The 22,337-nt window shown below is 39.0% G+C and overlaps 1 protein-coding gene across 6 annotated transcripts in view; it reads left to right on the top strand.

Moving 5' to 3' along the window:
* The window catches only part of NAT1 (N-acetyltransferase 1), a 26,879-nt gene extending 4,870 nt beyond the window's left edge, over nt 1–22,009 (top strand). For 2 of the 6 annotated variants that reach the window (XM_011502375.1, XM_011502376.1), the window contains exons 2-6: nt 15,139–15,737; nt 16,923–17,967; nt 18,067–19,190; nt 20,143–20,448; nt 20,889–22,009. In XM_011502375.1, the coding sequence (XP_011500677.1) occupies nt 15,510–15,737; nt 16,923–17,967; nt 18,067–19,190; nt 20,143–20,448; nt 20,889–20,969 (2,784 nt within the window). In that variant the 5' untranslated portion in view covers nt 15,139–15,509 and the 3' untranslated portion in view covers nt 20,970–22,009. Of the gene's footprint in view, nt 1–4,713; nt 4,841–5,434; nt 5,456–15,138; nt 15,738–16,922; nt 17,968–18,066; nt 19,191–20,142; nt 20,449–20,888 lie in introns of those variants that run through there. The other 4 variants (XM_011502380.1, XM_011502377.1, XM_011502379.1 and 1 more) reach the window with 4 other exon arrangements.
* The last annotated feature ends 328 nt before the right edge of the window (nt 22,010–22,337 follow it).

Below are 22,337 nucleotides of genomic sequence, written 5' to 3'. Positions count from 1 at the left end.
AAAGAGATTACAGCTAAGTAGGAAGGATAGGGCAGCGACGAGTGCCCTCGTCACTTCTTAGAACTTTGTTGACAATGGCTAACGGGAGAAAGTACAGATTATCGGTAGTGCCGAGGTCGGGCGCTTCCTGGCGGTAGGTACATCCCTGATGCCCCGCTCGCACGGCAGCCATCGGTACTCGGCTTTGAGAAATTCATTCATGGACTGTGCGAAGCGCGTGGGCGAGATTTCCTTTCCTGTGGAGGAAACCTGTTAAAGGCGATTTCGAGCGGGCGGGCGACGTCGAGTTTCTTCATTCATAGGGGAATATCCAATCGATTGTTTAACCGCATTCGACTATGGTTTAAGCTCAAGACCCGCGCTCGTAAAGTCACGTGTTTTTAATGGCGGCGAGTACATGCGCGCGTTCAGCCAATCTGGAACGCATGCACGCACGCACGCACGCATACTCGATCGTTTTTGCTTAATCGCATTTTATTTTTAATGAGTCTTTAAATCACGAAGAAAAGACATTATTAACATTTGCTCGTTAATAAATTAATCGACAAGTATTATTAATCCAGTATAGAGCGAAATATATAGATATAGAAAATTTTAGAATTAATTTTTATAAGGTGTGGCGGCAATTATTATATAATTTATATTAGTATTTCTTTCCTCCTTTTGATGCAAATAACAAAGTCACGCAAATTACGGATTCGAAAAAATTAGTTCGATAATAAATATTTGTATATTATAGATAATCGTCGGGATACGTAAGACTGAGGTTAAATGAAAAGACACACTATATTAGCAATATATAATTTCTGGTGCGTACGTTAGGAGAAAAATTTCAGCTCCATTCTTTATAAAAGGCTTATTTATTGTAATAAATTATTAAATACGTGTCACTTGGAAGTGGAAAAGTTAAGCGACGTCGTCCGCGAGAATTCGAAATTTAGAAAAAGGAAAAAGGGTATTCGATTGGCCATCTGATGTTCACGTGTGCGTGCGAACCGACATCAGAAAATGTTATTCTTTTTCCTTTAAAAATTCAAATATTTTTTGTTTAATTAATCAGGCGATTGCGATTAATCTACGCCTGCACGTGCGAACCTCCCACCGTGGCTACGTCCTGTTACTCGTATGAGTCGGCCGAAAAAATTAGCTTACACATAGGTCGTATAAAGTCATTATAAATATGAATAATTGACGTGAAAGGTTAAAAGAGTCAAAGAAGATAAAGGAAAAAAGTTAGGATAACGGGATAATAATTGAACGGAAAGTCACGTACAGATTCGCGACGAACCGCGTAAACGTGTCGGAACGTCGGATACCAAATGACCCCCCCCCACCCCCTTGCCCCTCGTTACAAAGAACTAAAGTTGAGATTAGTCCCCGGGGATTAATGCCTTTTAAGCCGAATTTCGCATGGTCGAAGACTCTCCAAGGTTCTCCCTGCGAGAGGCGCGTTGTCTGTGTGCACGGGGTCTAGGGCCATTGGCACACGGGAGGTTCGGATCGCGCGAGGTCGCGCGTCATTTATCGAGGCTATGAATAGCCGCAGCCGCGCTGATTTCCTTCGGCGCGCGCCTAAACGCCTCGATACCGAGTCGAGGTTGTAGGGGGCAAGCTGCCGGTTAGGTCGGCCAAGTCTTGGATGAGACAGCTGCCATCCTGGCGAGGTCGCGTGCTCCAGCACAGCCAGCGCAGCGGTATGAAAAAAAAACCGCCGCTATTGACTAAAAGAGGGAGATTGAAAGAGAGGAAGCGAGACCCCGAGTAACTTTGTATTATTATAGCTTGAATGGGGCCTACCGGAATTGGATTATTTAGGGATGTTTGAGTACAAGGTAATATAGTAGTCGACGAAGGTTGGGTATCATTCCTCGTCTGGCCAATCCTTTTTCCTTAATTTCGTCCCAACCTTCAAGGATATTGCCATCGTTAATCCATATTCTTCGATAAGCTCACACTATTAATTACTTAGCCTATTACCAAGTAGCCTAGTACCAACCTGAAATGCAAGTATAGTATTTTTGAAAACCACTCGTTGCTATTCGACGTATTTCACTACATTTTGTAAGAATGAATGTCTTTATTGTTCCTCTGACGGCTAATGATTTCCCATAGAAATTTTTGCAGTAATTACGGTAAGAGCAGTTTTGTGACTAATCTAATTAGCAGAAACAGCTTCTTCGCTGACTTCTTTCACACGAATTGATATAATCTAGGCAAAAGACGCATATCAGCTTCTTTTATCTCTTCGCTTATTAGTTTCGATTCGTTACCCATAATTCCGTTTACGACGTGTCGAATAAATTTATCATAATTAATGAGCTTTTTCATAAGGTTTGTTCTTCAAATAATTTTTACCTCACTAGAGTTTTTACTTACATTGAGACATGTTACGTTGAAAATGCAACAAACGACCAAACACTGACGTTATTTTTTTTAAATTTTTTATTTTTTATTTTATTTTTTTAGCCTTGTATGAACTTAGGTCTTCGAAGAATTACTGTTATTAAATGAAAATATTAGCGTTCGTTAAGCTAGTAAAATATTATCGATATTTATTTAAAATTCACTCGTTTACAATCACAGACTGTCGCCCTAAATTTAATTTGATATCAAAGTTCTAAAGGTAGTTCACTAGAATACGCTCGCATTATTGATTATTTTGATTGGTAATTTCAGGGGAACTTTACTTCAATTCTCTATATTCTGTGCAGTTACTTGCCGAAGCACGCAGACGTAATTTATTATTTCATCGAAGAATGATTTGGCAATGAATGACATTTCATCATTTTTGAAACGTTTCATATCGTGTTAAAACAAAAAACAAAAAAAAAATGAAGATTATCTGCTTTTGTCTTCGCAACTTAATAACTTTGAATATATGAATGTACATATCCGCCATTAGCATCATGCATCCTTACATTTTTATTACCAATGTATAGGAAAAAAAAAGAAAGTTGCCTAGTAGTTGGCTGAGCTAATGAGGAACGTTACGAGTGTGTATTCCACCGTTGCAAATTAAGCTCCGTAATGTATAGGCGCATTGGTTATTGAAATTTATGTTACGAAAGTTTAGATCTCTAATAACAATCTTCCGTTCACTTTTCCACTTTATACGCCTTTTCTTCTGGCGTCTATTCTATGTTCTTTTAATACATTGGCCTACGTAGTTCGTTTCAAAAATAATTGTCATAAATTGCAAATAGAAATACAAAGTGACAGGTTTGTTTGTAGCGACGGATGCACACACTAGCATAACAAACTTTGACCAATTCGACGTTCAAGACGATTGCATATAGAAGGAAAGCCCTCTACTCAAATGTGTATCGAGCGTACAATATGAGCTCTTTGTACGCTGCAATAAAATTATATAATGATTAATATACAGTGTACCCGATGCACATTCATTATAAAGTCCGCGTAATAAAAGTCTCAAGTCGAGACGCGGTTTGGTTTTGCGAGTTAGAAAGATTTCCTCTAACGTGTCGACTGTGGCACCTTAGTGGCATGAGATGAAGGTAGAAGAGAGGATGGGACGGAGGAGGGGGAACCAAGAGCTAAGAGCGAACGTTCGATTAATACTGTCGTCTACATCCGAGGACACTTGAGGTCCATGGATAAGTGTTGTTTTGGTGAGCTGGTGAGACCGACAACGAAGCCTATTCATTAAGGACGGAGAATCGGAAGCACGAAGCACCATTGCACTTTTCGTTTTCGTCGGCTGAATGCCTGATGAAGCAGCAGGACTTACCCTATTATTTGGTTATTCGATTAAATGACGTCTTAGAGAGACGCGAATAACACCGGTAATTATACTATTCATCTTGTAGCTACAACTTCTAAGTATTTTAACTTCTCGTCAAGCAAATCATTGTTAATCGAGCCCTTTCATCTCAAGATGTTATTGATAAGGTTGTGATGAAAAAATACTATCATTCGCCGAACAGCATTCACGTATCGGCCCTGGCCCCCGATCAATTATAAAATTCATGTTCAATGCGAGCAAATTGCTCGCTTGTTCGCGATTCCGAGGGTGTGCTTCTCGAATTTCACGGTGACCTCCTTTATCGCTTATGCACTTTCATCGTTCAAAATTTGACCGAGTTTCTTGGCTATTCGATACCCATTAGAGTTTGTGTGACTTTGAAGTCTCTTCTACCGCAATTATTATCCTCCTACTCTCACTTCCCACTCAGTAGAGGCAGGTAGATTCGTTACGAAGACGCAAAAAGCATTCATTTGAGGAGATTGAGAAACGTCAAGCGGATCCGGTCGTAGCGAGCATCGACGGAGGCTGTCGTAATTGCAGAGAGAGAGAGAGAGAGAGACAAAGCCGTGAGATGCGGTATCGGGCAAGTCCTCGAGAACGTAAGCCGACGATTGGTAGAGTCGTCTTAACGCAGGTAGCGACCCGAGTTCCTCAAGTCGAGTCGATCGGTTCCAGGGTACAAAGAGGCAAGAGATAACCGAGAAGCTTGACAGAGCAGCCCATCTCCTCCGTGCTCATTGTCGTCGTCGACGTTTTCGTAGTCGTAGTCTTGGTTGGCAACATTGGCCGGGTGAGCTCGTGACGTCCTCGCCACCGCCACCACCACCGCTGCCGTCGCCGCAGTGGCAGCCGCGCGAGGGAGAGCATTAGGGAGGGAGGGAGAACAGGAGGAGGGAGAACATCGCGGGCGGTGCTGCTGTTGCAGCAGCAGCAGCTACGCGAACGCGTTAGTGTGACGTGTCCCGTCGCTCGACCCGCCCCGGTCGGCACGTACGCGCGACCGCCACAGGCTCATCGTCCTCGACATATCCCAGAGGATTTGCGGCTAGCCAGCCGTGTTGGTGAGCTGCGTCGGTAAGCGAAAGAGAACGGAAAAGTACGTCGCGGTCGCGCCTGCGCTTTGGCTCTCGTGGTCTTCTCGTCTCCCAGACGCCCATTCGACTCAGGTCCTCATTGCCGGCGGTATTCGGACTTGGCCGCCGATTGTTGATCGAGGCCTCGTTGAGCCGGTGTCCACTGACCTCTCCCGCGTATCCCTCCCCTTATCATTTAGACGAGGATCTCTGCCAGACACATCGATCGGAGAAAGCTGTACATGCTTTTCAACTGCCGCGGGCAGCAGCCATAGCGACTTTATTGCGCGAATGCGAATCTGCTTTATCAATCGTTTCATAGGCGTTGAGCGCCTTTGGTGAGACGGGAAGAGTAGTTACTTCGTGGTGTTTTCAGTATGGTTGAGTCCAAAGTCGAATAAGGATAAAAGTGCAAAGGCGTAACGTGAGACGGGTAGATAAAGCGAGCGAGTAAATAAAGGAAGATGTTGATGACGAAGGAGGAGAGGAGGGGGGATGGTTGAGGTGGTAGTGGAGGCGGTGGCAGTGGCAGTGGCAGTGGCGGTGATGGCGGCGATGGCGGCGAGGGGACGAGGACCTATTGCTGTGCGTCACTCGGTTGCCATCTCTTTGTCTGGTTCGTGCCGCGTCGTCGCCAATCCCCTGGTCCTTTTGTTTTTAAATTGTGGCGAACGCGCGGGCATATTATTGTTGTTTGCATTTTGTTATTCACGCGAATTACCATGGCGAGCGCTCTCACATGCGGGGCCACGCGTGCGCCACTATTGCGTGCTCACACGCACGCACACATGCTTTTGCGCGTACACCCGTGCGTGTTGTATGGAAGGGGAAGAATTGAAAGTTGTGAGTGAGTGAGCGAGTGAGAGAGAGTGAGAGGAGAGGAGAGGAGAGGAGAGGAGAGGAGTGGAGAGGAGAGAGCGTGCACTGACATGCGCGCAAACGTAGAGCGAAGATGGATTCAAGGATGCGCCTTAGAAATGCAATCGTCGAGCACCAGGGATTTCCGATGCGCTCCTTTCGCTTTGTCAGGCCCTGATTATTCGTAGTCCTAAGCGCGGTTTCGCGGCTGCTGGAAATTTTGGTATACATACGTTCATCTGCCATTAATTTACTCAATGTCCGCTGAAATGCAATATTGTTTGAAAAGAAAACAAAACCGATTGTGTTTTGCCTTTTATGATTTCGTGTCGTGAATGTACACAGTTGCCATTGTTAGTACGCTAGTTTGCAAATTGGGTCACTTAAAGAAAGCTATAATTTACATTTATTAATATTTTAATACTCCATGACTAGTAATCCGAGGTAAAATGAAACGTTGATCAATCTAGTATTATGGGCTTTATCATTATTATTATTTATAAGTATATGAAGCCATATCATTTAGTAGCGTCTACGGTATGCTTTATTTTTTTTTTTTTTTTTACGATTTGTAAAGAAATTAGAATCAATTCGTTTTATTATTACAGTTTGTGTAGTATTTTGTGTCGTATATATCTTCTATTGCGATATCTGCTGGTAATGCGATATATATAGTATCATTTATAATTTAATTTAGTCATAATTTAGAATAAACATTTCACTTTTGATGCTTATTTTTTTCTGTTTTACAACCAATTGGTGATTGAATATAACAATATCATTTAAGTATCTTTATTGCGAAGCAAGAAATTGATAAGATTATTTTAAAACAGCTGATATTTTATTCGGCAATGGAGCGTCCTCTGAAATAATTTATCACTTCTACGTTTTTACGTGTTGTAAAATAGTTTTTGATATTTAATCGATAATCTTTCTGTTTATCGTCTGACGAGCCAATTTTGCGAGCAATAACGCTTAAACAATTCGGTTTTATTGAATACAATTCGAACTTTAGTTGCAATGATTAACTGGCTTAAAAGGCAACACTTAGATTTATTCGCACATAACTAAAAAGTTGAAAGCCGCGTTTCACTTTTTAATCGCAATATTAATACATTAATGCCAAGTAATTACGATTATTATCCTAAGAATATACTTTATTTTTAAGTTATTCCTCATATATATATATATATATATATATATATATATATATATATATATATATATATATATATATATATATATAAGACAATTGTTTTAATTTTGCAATACTTTTAATTTTCATAAATGTCAGTGTTCAAAGTTGTATTGGCCTGAAAATAAAAGGAAACTTAATCCGTCATGGGCAAGGCGATATTAAAACAGATAATTGAATGTGCACTTTTCTATGGCAATAAATGTTAAATGAGAGATGTACTATAGGCAAAGAGTGTCGAAATTTGAAACCGAATTAAGGCTGCGTGAATTGGAAATGAAATGAAAGGGAAGCAAATGTACCGAGGGAAGGGTATTTGCAAAGAGGCCATACATAGATGGATAGATCTCACGATTTCAATGGGGCGGAGGAATGGTGGCGAGGTGAGTGAGGAAGGGAGGATCTATGGAAACGATATTTTTTGGAAAGCCTCGTAAAAGGAAGCCGAGAAAGCGCTCAGTCACCTGGGCTAACTATAGACAAATCAGGCTGTATAGGTTTATGCCGTCCTCGTACTTCTCACATCATCCTTAGCCCCTTTTCAAATCTCATCAGAAATCTCATGAACTTATCCAAAAAGAATGGCATCGTTGATTCACGGTGATAAATAAAGGTTAGGATCTCATTATCTTGAAATCCTAGATTCGGGCATCATGGGAGCCCAAGAATTTTCCCCACGAAACGATAAAAGAATGCCAAAGTCATGCAGCTCGTGAAGAGAACCTTCACCAGGAGCTTCGGTCTCGCGAGATGCCGGCCCAAGTGAGACGAGAGACCGAGGAGCAACCGAGGTCGAGTGCGCGCGCCTGCCCCGAGTTCATTGACCGCCTGACCATGAGAGGAGGAGCCGCGCCCCGCATCGTAGCCGCCATCGACGACGACGGCAGAGGCTAAATTTACGTCCTCGCAGTTGATGCTTGAACCCTTCTGGTCCTGTACTCTGACCTCTCGGTGGTCAGCCACTTTGGCTGTTCGTCCATTCTGTCGAGTTATTCGACCTCGCGGATGTTGCGGCAGGCGACTCGTCCGTGGACGTTATTACATCCGCCTCATTTAATCCTGAATTATTTTGCTTTTCGATTTTTCCCGTTGGCGGAGGTTAGTGTGCGCATGCGCCACGCCTTATTCGCATCATTCCCTGGCTTCTTCATTTTGTCTCGCTACGTCATACTCGTTCGAAACGCTCAACCTTTCATCCGTTGAGTTTAATAGCCTCGTCATTTAATTAATTGCCCTTTGTTGACGGCTATTTCGCTAAAATTTTCTGCTTGTGGTTGCTAACCTCGATGGAAGATTCCTTTGGAAAAATCAGTGGTAATGTAAAACTCTAGTGATGGACGCGAGCACGCAAGGTTCCTGTTTATTGCGTAATATTTATTGTGAAACTTAACCTTCAACCTTTCATAATCAGCTGTTCATTCCGATCAGCTGTTTCTTTTGGAGATTGTTTAGAAATGTGTCATGTTCATATTGTCTCTCGATGTAAATGCTGCTCTACATATTCAGAAAAATGTTCAAACTATTCAATATATCCAGTGTGAACGAAGGACGAGAAGTCGAGGAACGTGAATTTTTGCCGACTTACTAAGAATTCTATGTGTAAAAATGATCGATAATTATTTTGACACATATGTGTGTTTACTACAAATCAAAGCATTAAAAGCTCGGATTAAGGAAAGTTCTAGAAAGATAAAGAAACTACAGAATGGAGTGTATACGATAATCATACAAATAATGGCTTGCAATTAGCAATCGCTATATTATATTTACGTCACGTGATTACCCATGAATGCAATAATGATTCTTCAATTCTGAAAACAACGTCACTTGCGTAAAATGACGGTACGATAGTATCCACGAAGATGGTCGAGTAGTGGAGGGGTAGAGAAGCAACGATTGGTATTATTAAACAGATCTTATTTTCATCGTGTCAACAATACTCGATGCTTGGGAAAGGGTGAATTTTGGTATTTTCGAATGAAATAAAAGTTCATTTGAACCATACATATTCGTAATTCTTATTACCTCTACGCGACGTATACGCGTGAGAAAAGTCAAACGGAACTCGAGGAGGTCAGATGCCACCTGTGCGTCGCATTCCCTTAACTCGATTAGTGCGGAAAATTTGTGGTATGGAAATGTACTAATGACGTGCAATTAATGTTCAACTATTCTATTCGACTCTCGTTAACTGGCTCTTGTACTTGAATTACCACGAACATATGGGTTACCCTTACCGTACCCCGACTGACTAATTGCAAGTTTTACTCGTAAACGTGAGCAGTAGTTGTATTATTTTTTAAAACTTTTGAGTCTGACTTTCTGAAAAATTTAATTTTAGAAATTCTTTTTATCAAAGAAATGTTCATCTATCTATCCAAATGATATTTATTACCTGCTTAAAATAGGATTTTTATATTATTTGTTTTTATCATATAAATAAAAAACAAAAACAAAAATAACAATTTACCTACATTCACATATAGTTATCATTCGTAATGCCAATATTTTGACGAATATAGTGGCCGGCTATTGTGCCAATATCGGTTTGCCTCGTTTAAACTTTAATCTCGTTTATTTACTAACGCATTCTCTAATACACGTAGTAAATTAAACAAAACAAATATATATATATGTTCGAAAATTAGGGAATGGCGAGGCAAAAGATCGTTATCAGAATGTGCATACTTATTTGATTTAGTCGATCCCGAAACAGATAATAGGGACTTGTCCCTTATTGTTGTATAAGATCGAGGAGCAGAATTACCAACGGAAACGCGCACCTCGAGGTAAGAAAGCGCAGAGAGCCGAACAATAAAAATGCCGCCATCTATATATAAAAATGAACTCAGCCATGTGTACAGTAGCAGCACATGGCGTGAGTAAGTACATAGCCATGAATTTCTGGCAGGACTTACGATTCGCGTGCCGATGATTAGCCGACGACAATGCCGATATCGACGCGTCGACGTTTGTTTCTCCGCTTCCTTCTTCGCGCTCCTTCTTCTAGAAACGATTCGCATTTTCTCTTTCCGATAATATTTGTAAAAGCCACAATGCCATCATGGAACTGCCTTGTGTCTCTGCTCCTCGTCTGCTTCTCATTTCGTTATTTCGTGCTGCTTTTTAGCTTAGACCGAATTTCGTGGATTATTTCGTTGAATATTAAAAAAAAAAATTAATTTATACGGCTTCGCAAAGGAATATATTGATGGAAAAGTGTAAGTGACTATAACGATTCGAGCAAAATAAATTTCACGCCAGCTAGGCTAACTAGGCAGTACAAAACGAAATTATTAAAAATGAAAAATAAATGATTGAAGTGGGGGGGGGGGGAAGTGGTCGAGCACAATGGAAGGGAAAAGGATTTTTAAACATTACAACGAACGCCCCCTTTTAAGCGACTTGTATACGACTGAATTTTTAATTTTAATTCCATTTTACAGAAATGCTATCTATACAATTATATATCATTCGGTGATATGTCGATTAAAAAATCAATAATCAAAAGACGTAGCGAAACGGATGACAAGTAAGCATTGGTAAAGGCGATTACTTTATTAAATAACGCGTGAATTATCAGGTCGAAAGTGTGCCTCGCTCATCCATGTGTAAATATTTCAAGATAAAAAGTTCCCGACGCGCGAACCAAATATGCGCTTAGAAATAGCGATAAAAGAAAAATGATACGCGCGCACGCTTTCCTATAAATCATCATTGGCTTTCGCAATCGTGAAATATCTCAACCACGTCGAGTCTTGCACAAAGAAAATCAGCTGTCAGAAACAGAGAGTCGGCAACGTTGCGGCAAAAACACATTCCGTGACAATTAAAACAGATGCGTGCAGATGCACGAAGGAGGAGAGCGTGTGCTGCAGCATATAGTTATATCGTTCCCTCGAGCTACTTCCGGAAAAACGCTTTTCCGTCCTTCCTTTTTCTTACTCAGGCGTGTAGGCAGTGCCTTTGTGCGTTTGCCTCAAGGTAAGCAACTAACACGTAAGTAAAATAAACAAATGCATTTGCTGCCATTCTCCTTGGATCGGTACTTTATTTTCGAGCTGTTTGCAGCTGTATGCTGCAATCATTCCGAAGGCTTTTATGAAAATATTGCTCGCGTTTCCATAATAGCAACACTATTTCATTATCAATTTAGATAACGGTTATTTTTAACAATTTACTCATTATAATGACATTTATTGAACGCAACTGCAAAGTCATACAGTTAATACTGATTTAGTTTAAGCTGGTGGTAAATTAGTAATTTTATTAATTTGAGTGATAGTTAATACAAATGAAGTGTCGTATAGTTGGGATTGAACAAGCGGATGATAAAGCATCGAGTAAAGAAATAGAATGACGAGAGAAAGCACGCAGCGTCGCGTGAGTTATCGTATTTAATCTGGTTATTGTCAATTAGTCCTTAAGTGTTTGACATCTTTCTTCTTCCTATTTAATTCATAATTTCCTCATTATCCGATGAATCTTGAATCCTTATTATCGATTAAACTTTCTCTCGCGTGCACCATTCGCAATGATTATTTTAGCCAAATTGAAAACGACTTTAACTACTTGTTGAAAGTTAATTAACATTTGATGTATTTTAGTGTAAGAGTCATTTATAAAATAGGCTCGTTACTATTAAACCGATAATACACGACTATCAATATCATGACTTCGCGCATAAACCAAAATTAGTATAGTAAAGAATTTGATAAAAGTAAGTTAGTAAGTTCCACGTAATTCGGTTGGTAAATTTTATCAAACATTGATTTTCTCAATACAACTTTTATTTACACATCGCTTCCGGATAAATACAATGACGTATATTGTAAAAAAAAAAAAAAAAAAAAAATTTTTTGGCAATTTCGAGATGACTCTCAGCGATAAATTGTGTTCCCGGCTATCCGCGACCCCCAAAATATTTGCTAAAAGAGCCGAGCGAAATGTTTTTTCTTATTGTCGATTTATTTTACCAAGCTTCGTCATGAGTTTTTTACGATCGAATTGCGAGCGATTTGTATTTCCGACTTTCAAATGTTCGTCATACTTATCGCTTATTTACTCGATTAGCCTTAATTGAATTCAATTAAAATAAAACTACAGATCGGATTTTGTTCACGCGAGCTGTGAATATTTCTTATTCCGATGTAAACATTCATTTTTTATTATAATTTAGTGACTACAGAAGCAATGTTTTCTTGTTTATCGAAATTGCAAAAATCGAACTTGGTTTTATAATACGGTCTTGACAAATAAATACCGTTATTGAATTTAATTTAATTTATTTTTTATATTTATAATTAAAGATTGGTGCATGTTTTTAGGCGCATTAAACGCTAAATTATTTTAAAATTTAAGAGGAATTTTCGAATATAAGTATGCGCAGGCAAATATATTTTCGACGTAAATTTTTAAATCCTTGTTAATGCCATTTATTATAAATCACATTTCAATCCAGAAATAAATCAATGTTTTGAAAACAAAGGCTTTTCACCAATCATATATACATGTATTTATAGTTCGAGAGACCCTATTAACTTGCCTGAGGAGATTTACTGAGAAGTCAGAAACCGCGAAAGTTTAAAAGAAACTTGGAATTAAGCGGAGACATTTATTTATACGGCTCCTATGAGTGAGTCTGCTTGTAGTTTATAGCAACACACGTGCTCCCTTTTTCACAGCAAAGTGGCCTTTTAACGTCTGCTGATTTCTATCGTATTCAACTTGAAATTTTTAAATAATTTTTACTTCCATTTATGTTTGCGTACATTTTTTTATTATTTAACCAAAAGTGTTAAAGAGCGAATGTAATTGAATTAGCTTTAAACGAGTAATCCTTCAATAGGACAACGTGTAAAAATTCTTTGGTTAACCACAATTTCATTAAAGATATTAATTATAAAAGTATTCACTGAGTATATTCGACTTTACGAAATATTTCACATTCGGCTATAAACCATTTTTATTAATAATATCAGACAGTCAATTATTTTACTTTCTAGTATTTATATAATATTTCTGAAATTATTGTTTACACCAAATGGTATGTAAGGATCATAGAATCAAAAATGTAAAAAAAAAATGAAACTGTAATCAGTATGGGGTATTTCTATTATTTGCAAAAAAGATGCAATTTATGTAGGCATTACAGAATGTCATACACTGGCACCGAATGAAGATTAAAAATGGTTGTGCTTTTTAAATTACACGCCACGCACGCACGCACGCACGCACGCATTTTTACACGTGATAGTCAATTTGAAACTAACATTAATAAAGATTAACTTCAAAGTTTACGTTCTAAATATTGTCAAACATAAGTATAATTTTATAAGAAACGTTATATTACAACAAAGTATTTATTAACAAACAAGTATATTTTATCGTTCGGTCCAGCATTAATAAATTAATAAATTTTTGACATACTTTTCAAATTCTATTAATTCTAATCTTTAGATCTATAAATAAAAGTTTACACATTGTTTCAACGCTTTAAATACTGTGTGTGTGTGTGTGTGTGTGTGCGTGCGTGCGTGCGTGCGTGTGTGAAATCTATATAAAATAGCTATTGTAATCATTCAAGTTGTGATATAGAATCACGCAACTTTGCTCAAATATAGGTTGAAATAATATACGTCCTTAAAAGCTGAGAACTCTTTGATACGGTGAAAATAAAAAGAATAGAAAAGCTTAGATATCTTAAAAAATACATTCTATTTTTTCAACTTTAACAAATACTAAAAATAATGTAATCAGTCAATAATCTATTAACAGAAAAAAAATTACTGTGTGTGTGTGTGTGTGTGTGTGTGTGTGTGTGTGTGTGTTTGTGTGTGTGAATACTATTTAAATAGTAAATTGTAATTAAAAAAATTTATTAAACAATAATATTGAAGTTTGGCAACAAAAAAAAATTCACTTATGAAGGTTTGTTGTATCAAAACTACCTTAAATTTTATATTAAAAAATTTATAAAATTAGTATAAGTATATATTGCATTATTATATTACATTTAATTTATATTTTCCGAATGCGAGCGTATGTACGTGGTTCGATATAATTAGAATTATTTAAACAAATCTCATATTTATCAAATTATCGGAAATGTAATATACGACCGAATTCTAGAAATTTATAATTCTTTTGAATCTTTTTGATAATAATATAAAATATATGACAAATAATAATCAGCTTTGAGCAGATCGATTAGCCCGTTAAATATAAAAAAAAAATTTTTCATTGTAGCATTTATGGTTTTAGTTTATCATTTTGTAGCATTTAAATATATAATACGAGATATAATAAGGAATAAATAAGCATGTAAATCAAGTTTTTTTTTTAATTTTTAGTGAAGATATGATTACAATATTTTGATTAGTAAGAGGAATGCTATAATTACTAGTAAAATTATCTAGCTTATTACGTGCCAATATGTTTTGAAAGCATGAATTTATATTTCGATTATCTACGTAACCGTTTAGTTGCGTTATATTACATTATTTATAAAATTCCTTTTATTGACAAAAACACTGCTTTACTGCTTGAATATAATAAAGGTTTTAATTGTTAAGAATCCTTTGATTATAATAAATATTTCATGTCGCTTCAAAACGCGTTAGTAATTATAATCTGGATACAAATTTATATACATTTATGGCTTAAAATATTCATTTAAACATTCACGAAACATGAATTTTATCGAATAATTGCGATTTATATTCAATGTTAATTTATAATGAGTTTGCCTGAAACTTTTTATACGACCACGCGCAATTCATCGAATGACATTGAATTAGACAAAATTGTCAATAAAGATAATTTATAATAAATAGTTGAAGGGCGTATGATACCGAAAGACAATTTCTATATTAATTTACATTGTGCATATGTGAACAAAATTATCGTGTGTTCATTATCTTATCTATATTCATACAAATTTTCAAATTGTTCCGTCGTATTGTATTCCACGGCATTGATCATTGCGAGACGTAGATTGGTTTAAGTGTTTTTTTTTTTTTTTTTTATTTATTTATGAATCGTAAATTTCTAGGTAATATTATGCAATCGACTAATACGGAGTATAATAAATAATGTGCAAATCGGCAGTGCCCCGTCTACCTGAAACAATTTACATGATTTGATCGGTCGTGGCTTATCAGTGCTACCATCGTTTAAAGTTTTTCGCGCAAGTGGCGGCCCAAATTAGATCAACGATTAATTTGTGCCTTCCTGTTCTGTTTCAGCTTACCATCCGAAGAACTGTGTGCTGTGATTTATCGTTGTGGGGCCCAAAACACGCGCAACAACGGACAACCCCACAGGACCGGGGGGTGCTTCTCGTGTCTCGGGAGGAAGGTCAGGGCCTGCACTGTTACCTAGGCTCTAAACAAGTCACAATACGCGAGCTGCTTCCTCTCGAACAATCGATAAATCCAAAAAGAGCATATCGCGCGCCCTTGTACACAAAGCAAACATTTCATCCTTCCTATCACCGCCGACCAACAAACCTCGATACTCCTATTTTAAAAACCACCACTTCCACCCCACTGAACGAACGTTAAAAACACCTTTCCTGCGTGACGCGCTGTAAATCCACACGAAACTAAAAGATTCGATGCCTTCCAGGGACGATAATCGCTCCCTATCCACTGAGCAACGCTGGGTCCCTCCTTCAACTATTAGACGCGATGCGCTCACCCCAGAAAACAGAAGTGATGTCCTCCACAGAAAGGTGCGGGGTATTCTTAACAAGCTCACCCCGGAAAAGTTCGCAAAGCTGAGCAACGAATTGCTCAATCTTGATCTCACTTCTCATGATATTCTTAGAGGCCTCATATATTTGGTAAGTCGACTCTTGCCTAAATTATTCTCATTATATTTTTAAAAAAGCTTTTTATGTACCATTACGTTAAGTTAAGAATGTAAATGCGCAACGTTTGCTCTCGCGTTCGACTGATTTACGCGCGCAATGATATTGGGACAGAACGATTTTGAGTTTTGTGGTGCGCGGGGCGAATTTGACTTCATTGCTAAACGGTAAACACCTGTAGTTTACCTGCAGTAGACGCGACATATTCCGTCATTCACCAGTGTAAGCATCGAGTGTGCTGAAAAAGCTGTATAATATTATGGGCAAATTGTTAAACGTAACGGTTCGATATGCTCCGTGTAGAATTCAACGGTGCGCTCTCTCGCTCACTACTACGACAGCTCGTTGTAAGTTATTGGAAGGCTCTGGATATTGGTAGCGCTGTGCTATTAATAAACATTTTACTTAGTTAAGCGCGCTCATCGCGCTGGCAATCTAACGAACGTATAATTAAGTCCGGGACAAATTATAAATGGATGAGAAAGAACGAGCGTAACGTCTCGTGTTGATTGTTCTCGATGAACGACATCTCATGACGCAATTTATTAACCGAGTGCTTGCTTACATCAACTGGAAGAATAATCGTTCGTGGGTGATTATTATTAAGTTGTAGAGAAGCATGTTTATGAAAATGAATGGGAAGTAAAATATCGGTCAAATGTCGGCATGTGACGATTGAGCAATAAATGCGTAGTTGGAGAAGAGTTCACATTCTCGAAGGGCGTCGAAATTCATCGCCTTAGATTTATATTCTTCATAATAATTATTTATAAACATGTCTCTTCTGTAAAGTATATTAACGCTGCAATTGGATGACAGGTAACATGTGGAACATTATCATTATTTTGCGATGAGTCTAAGGGGTGACAAACAACAAGAATATTGGTTGGGACGATGTAAATGTACGCTTGGGTTGCGGTGGCACCCGAAATAACTAACCAGAGCACGCACTAACCCGATAACATAATTAAAATTTTTAACGGGGATGGGTCACAGACGTATCTTTAACGTTGACGATTTTTCCTCTTGAGTGCCGAGGCAAGGCGTGAGGCCTAGAAAGAGAGCTACAGAGAGATGATAGAGAACGCGCGAGAGCGGCGGTACGAGGCATCGATTAATGGAATACTTTTTTGTTTTTTGCCTTCTCCTCTCCAACAGATCTTCGACAAAGCTCTCGATGAACCGAAATACAGTTCTATGTACGCACAGCTGTGCAAGCGGCTGTCCGAAGAGGCTTCGAACTTGGAGAACTTGCAGAAGCATGGCGGCAACATCGGTCATGGCTTCCACAGCCACATCGGAATCAACCATCTCGAACTTGGCGAGAGCGACTCAGAGAGCAAATTCACGCGTATGCTGCTCAACACGTGCCGGCACGAGTTCGACAACCGCTCAAAGGCGAATGAGGCATACGAGAGCCTGGGGGATCTCAGTCCGGAGGACGAGGAGCGCCGGCAGGCGTCCAAGCGCAAGATGCTCGGCAACATCAAATTTATCGGGGAGCTCGGCAAGCTTAAGATCGTCGCTAACCCGACCCTTCACAAGTGCATCCAACAGCTTTTGTATCATACGAGGCGCAGCGGATCCCGGGGGGACCCCACCGAGGAGATCGAGTGCCTCTGCCAGATCATGCGCACCTGCGGCCGCGTCCTCGACACGGACAAGAGTGCTCTGCTCATGGAACAGTACTTCAGCCGTATGAGCCGGATGGCTAAGCGGGAGGACCTGCCACAGCGCATCCGCTTTATGCTGCGAGACGTGATCGAGCTGAGGCTCAACGGCTGGATGCCACGCAAGGCGACGAGCACCGAGGGTCCCATGCCCATTAACCAAATTCGCAACGACGGGGACGATCACTCACGGTCCGGCGGGGGCATGGGTCCTGGTGGTCCAGGCGGCTATTACGGCCGCAATCGAGACGACGGGGGCCGCTCCATGGGTAACGACTTCTTTCGGCGCATGGGCCGGGTGAGCCTCGACGTTGATAGTCTGGGCATCATACCGCTTAGCACGCCGGGCTTCGTCAGCTCGGCCTTCAGCCCCAATGGCTTTCGTTCGGGCTCTCCGCCCGGTGTCGCTGGCTACGGTCGACACGGACAACGGGGCCAATCGGTGGCCTTTTACCCCACCCAGATCAAGCATCCGAACAATTACCAGGGCAAGCACGGCCAACAGCAGCACGGCTCGCCCCAGAATTACAACAGTGAGTAGTGGTAGTAGTTGCGCGCGACGCATACGAGGCTACGGTTCAATCCCCCCCTCCCCATCCCAACGCATTTTAATATTATTACCGTTATTGCAGATGGAAATAAGGAGCCGGTGCGCTTCAACAAGAACAAAATGCTTATCGGTCCACCGGAGGAGGTTTCCCTTAGACCTTCGGCCAATTCTATGATCTTCAAGCAGCCCAATATCAGCCCCAGTCTGCCGCTCAACAACAGTAGGTCTTTGAGACGCCCTCCTAGCACCCAGCCACCAGCCCCCTCTCACGCTCCCCTCTCACCCACAGGGAACCTGCCTATTGGGGGGATAGAGCTTTTTCCGGGTCGTATCCCCGAGTCGCCGCTTATCCGCGCGGCTGCGCTGCGGAAGCCGAGTCCGCCGCTTCTCTCCAAGGAAGCGCCCTCGAGCATCGTGATAAAGCAGGGTCCGCTAGATAAGCGCGAGAAGGCCCGCGAGCGGAAGGACAAGGGCCCGACCAAGGAAGAGGTGATGAAGAAGGTCAATGCCATGATGGACGAGTACGTCGCACAGGGGAATCTGACTGAGGCAGTTGCGGCTTTCAAGGAGCTCAAGATACCCGAGCGTTTCCTACGCTACGCCGTCTGCACCGTCTATTCTAGCAGTCTCGAGCGCAGCGACGCCGAGCGCAACCTCGCGGCCGACCTCGCCAGTCAGCTGCGCAAGGAGACTCTTTTCAGCGCCCAGCAGTACCACGACGGCTGGAAAGAAGTCGTGAACTCGATGGCTGAGAAGGAAAGCGCGATACCCTGTGTCGCCTCCCACATTGCGCACCTGACCGCGCGCGCCATTACCGACGGCATGATGCAGCTCGCCGACCTGGCTAACGTCACCGAGAACGGCCAGCATTATCCGCTATTCCTTCTCACACTACAGCAGCTGCACAAGAGCCAGGGCAAGGCCGCGCTCACCCAGATTTTCAACGAGAGCAAGCTCAATCTCATCAGCCAGTTGCCGGAGGCCGACAAGACCAAGGAACGCCTCGGTGAGATCCTCGAGGACAGGGATCTCACCTTCCTCTACCCGCTTTTGAGAATTCAAGGCGACATGTGGCGTCAGCTCGAGAGCGATCCAGCGCCAAATAGCCTCTACAAGTGGATCAAGGAGAAGCTCGATCTCTCGCACCATTCCGATCCCGGTTTTATCAATGCTCTTATTACAGTTCTACTTAAATACATTACTCAGGTGCGTCAAATTCATTGGCTTCTATCCTTATTTTCCCGGCTTATTTACTGCACAATTTTCTCGTACCCTCCCATTTACATTCTTGATATATCTTTCATATTTCTACTCAAATCCATTTTCTAATTCGATTAAATTTCCTATTTCTAATGATGAACATTTATAGGATGCAAATTTACAAAGATGTATATTTTCATATAGAATTTAAGACAAATTGAATAGAGATTTATCGATAAACATTGAACATTGAATAATATCTTAACAAAAAATTCGATTTAATCTCTTGTTAAAACTTCAAATATATCTTACATATTCATATTATTACATTATTGATCTACCTGTTGCCCTATAAATTCACTAACACTAAAGTAAATACATTATTTATCAATCTTTTTTATATGTATTTGCATCCAAGATTCGTGTATTTGCATCCAAGGTAGTAAATAATAATTTAGAAATTTTACAGTCTACAATATTCGTGTAACTTAACATTCATATTTCAGATAAGATGCAGTTGATCAATGTTAACCAAATTGAATGCACACGTAGCTTAGAAATACATTTAAAAACAAAGTTATTTGCTTAAAAAAAAATTTTTTTTTTTTTAAATATTTCAGATAATTTATTATAATAAGTCACAAAATTTTAGCATTAATGTACGATACTCTGAGTATATTAAATTTATAAAAGGTATTTAATGATCGTGCCTTAAATGATTGAAATTATTTAAGATTGAGATATATTATAATATATACATATGTATAAAGTTGGATTATTGCACTGTTTTATTGCCCGAATCTAAGTAAATTATTAATAAGTAATTCTATTGTAGTAATGAAAGTATTTTAATGTAACATCCAAAGAAATAAATATTAGTATAATTTTTCAATATCAGAATAAAAATTAGTCAATTTCGTATTATATGACAGTATTAATAAATGTAAAATTGGAACAGGAAACAACATTCCCATCTGGAACTAATCCATCCATCATCCCTGAGAAAGCATTGCAAGAAAAAGAATTAGCCTTGTTGGGTAAATACCAACGAATGCTACAGACACTTCTGCCAACCATCGAATCCCAGGTCACTGCCGTGCATTCACTTCAAGTCTTTTGCTTGTCGCACAACTTTCCTAAGGGAATGCTATTACGTTGGTTTATAGCACTTTACAATCTTTCAATTATCGATGAAGAGGCCTTCATGCGTTGGAAAGAAGACGTCAACGACGCCTATCCAGGGAAGGGTGATGCCTTGTTCCAGGTAATTAATTAGACATCTTGCTGTTTCAAACTAGTTTTCAAAATCTTTATCATAATTAACAGGTTCTTAGTGAAAAGTTATAAATTTCAAAGACAAAAGATGCAAACACTTTGTAAAGAATGAAATATAAAAAGTGCCTCCAAAAAATATATCTTCATGATAAATAATATCAGGGAAACATATTTTAATAAAGCAAATTGTTATAATTACAAATGGTTCATAAAAAAAAAAATTCACATTTGTACTTTCATTCAAAGATATATCATTTAAATTTGTAATTTACCTTAATTTTGTGTAATGATTTATCTCTTCTAAATTTGTTAAATTTAGTATACAATATTCAAAGTATTAATTTATACATTTTTTGTGTAATTTAGTTTTATAATGTCGATATAATTTTTAAAAGCCTATAAACTAACGTATGGTATTTACTTTCTAAGGTGAATGCCTGGTTAACATGGCTAGCTGAGCAACCTTCCGAAGATGAGGATGATGAAGACGACGAAAAAGGCGACAACTAAGAAGAGGAAGGAGCCCCAGATGGGAAGCTGAACATAAAAATATATATGATTTGCGATAGATTTTTACTATCTCATAATCTAACTGAGCCGAAGGTTTTGGTTTCATCTATTATGTTGCCTCTATCAAAATAACAAGCCTCCTGTGAGCTTGTCAGTGCCCTCCAGTAATAAAAAATTTAGAAATACCGTAATGGCGATAATTGACGGACGCAAGGCAAAGCTTTAAAACAGTGAAAAAGACAGGGAAAAAAAAATAGTAAACAATAAATGCTGAAATCTGGATCTATGGGCGGTGCACGGCAATATCTGTGAGCAGGAAGTTTTAATGTCCTAGATAATTAGAATATTGAATATTATGATTTATAATGAGAAGAAAAGAAAACAAAATGATAATAATGGGCCAGCAAATGACTATCCGCGCAGAAAAAAAACAACATCGTTTAAGATAGAAAAATAAAATGAAAATATGAAAAAACATCATAAACAAGGGGTTTAAATGAAAATAGGGTGAAACAGTAAAAAAATTAATCTGATTTGTATTGTCCGAGTTTTTGTCTAGTATTGTGTACGTACGTGCCACGTTTTATAAGTCTTTTTGTTTGCGATCAGAAGAGAGCAGCCTGTTATCTCTGTGTACCAACTTTTACACTTAATATGAATTATTACTGCGTATTAACGTTATTAACCAAATGAATTATTTGAGATATTCACTCGTACGAATGTCCAAACGATTATCGACTTTTTGACAAATAAACTTTGATCTTAATCTCAAAGAGTGTAACCTTAAAAAAGATGATAGAAGTCGGCTGGCTGGTGACTAAAGACGCTTCAAAGTACTGAAAAACAATTATGATGCTTTGAATGTTTTGCCTTTGAAGTGGTAAATGTGGAAAATACATTACTAATACTTGCTGCATCATTGCACCAAAACGTAAAAGGAGAAAACCGTAAATACACAAGAATGCGATTAACTAATTACTAATGTAATAACCAGCAGCCAACGTCACATCCAAATAAAAAAGAAAACTACATAACGAAAACTAGTGACATTTACTAAATCTATATGAAAAAAAAAATCGAATAAATAAGCCTTGGTGTAATTTATTAAAGAAGCTCCTCCGGTTGTTTTCTCGACGACCAACAATTTTTCAAACCTTTTACCTTCGTTTCCTTTCTTATTACTTACATTTCCCTCTGAGTTTAGAAAATCCATTAAATAACATATATAGTAGAATTATAATGAAAAATTATCAAGTAAAAATGTTGTTCGAGCGAATTAAGCAAAAAAAGAAGAAAAAATGAAAAAAAAAAAATTTAAAAACAGAATTCAGGCGTTTACTTCAGTAACCTTCAGTCCCGTCGATCTTT

The sequence above is a fragment of the Ceratosolen solmsi genome, unplaced genomic scaffold, assembly GCF_000503995.2.
Source record: "Ceratosolen solmsi marchali unplaced genomic scaffold, CerSol_1.0 scaffold39, whole genome shotgun sequence".
Taxonomy (NCBI): Eukaryota; Metazoa; Arthropoda; class Insecta; order Hymenoptera; family Agaonidae; genus Ceratosolen; species Ceratosolen solmsi.
Note: the sequence above shows the minus strand (reverse complement) of the source record. Positions and strands in the feature narration are given on the sequence as shown.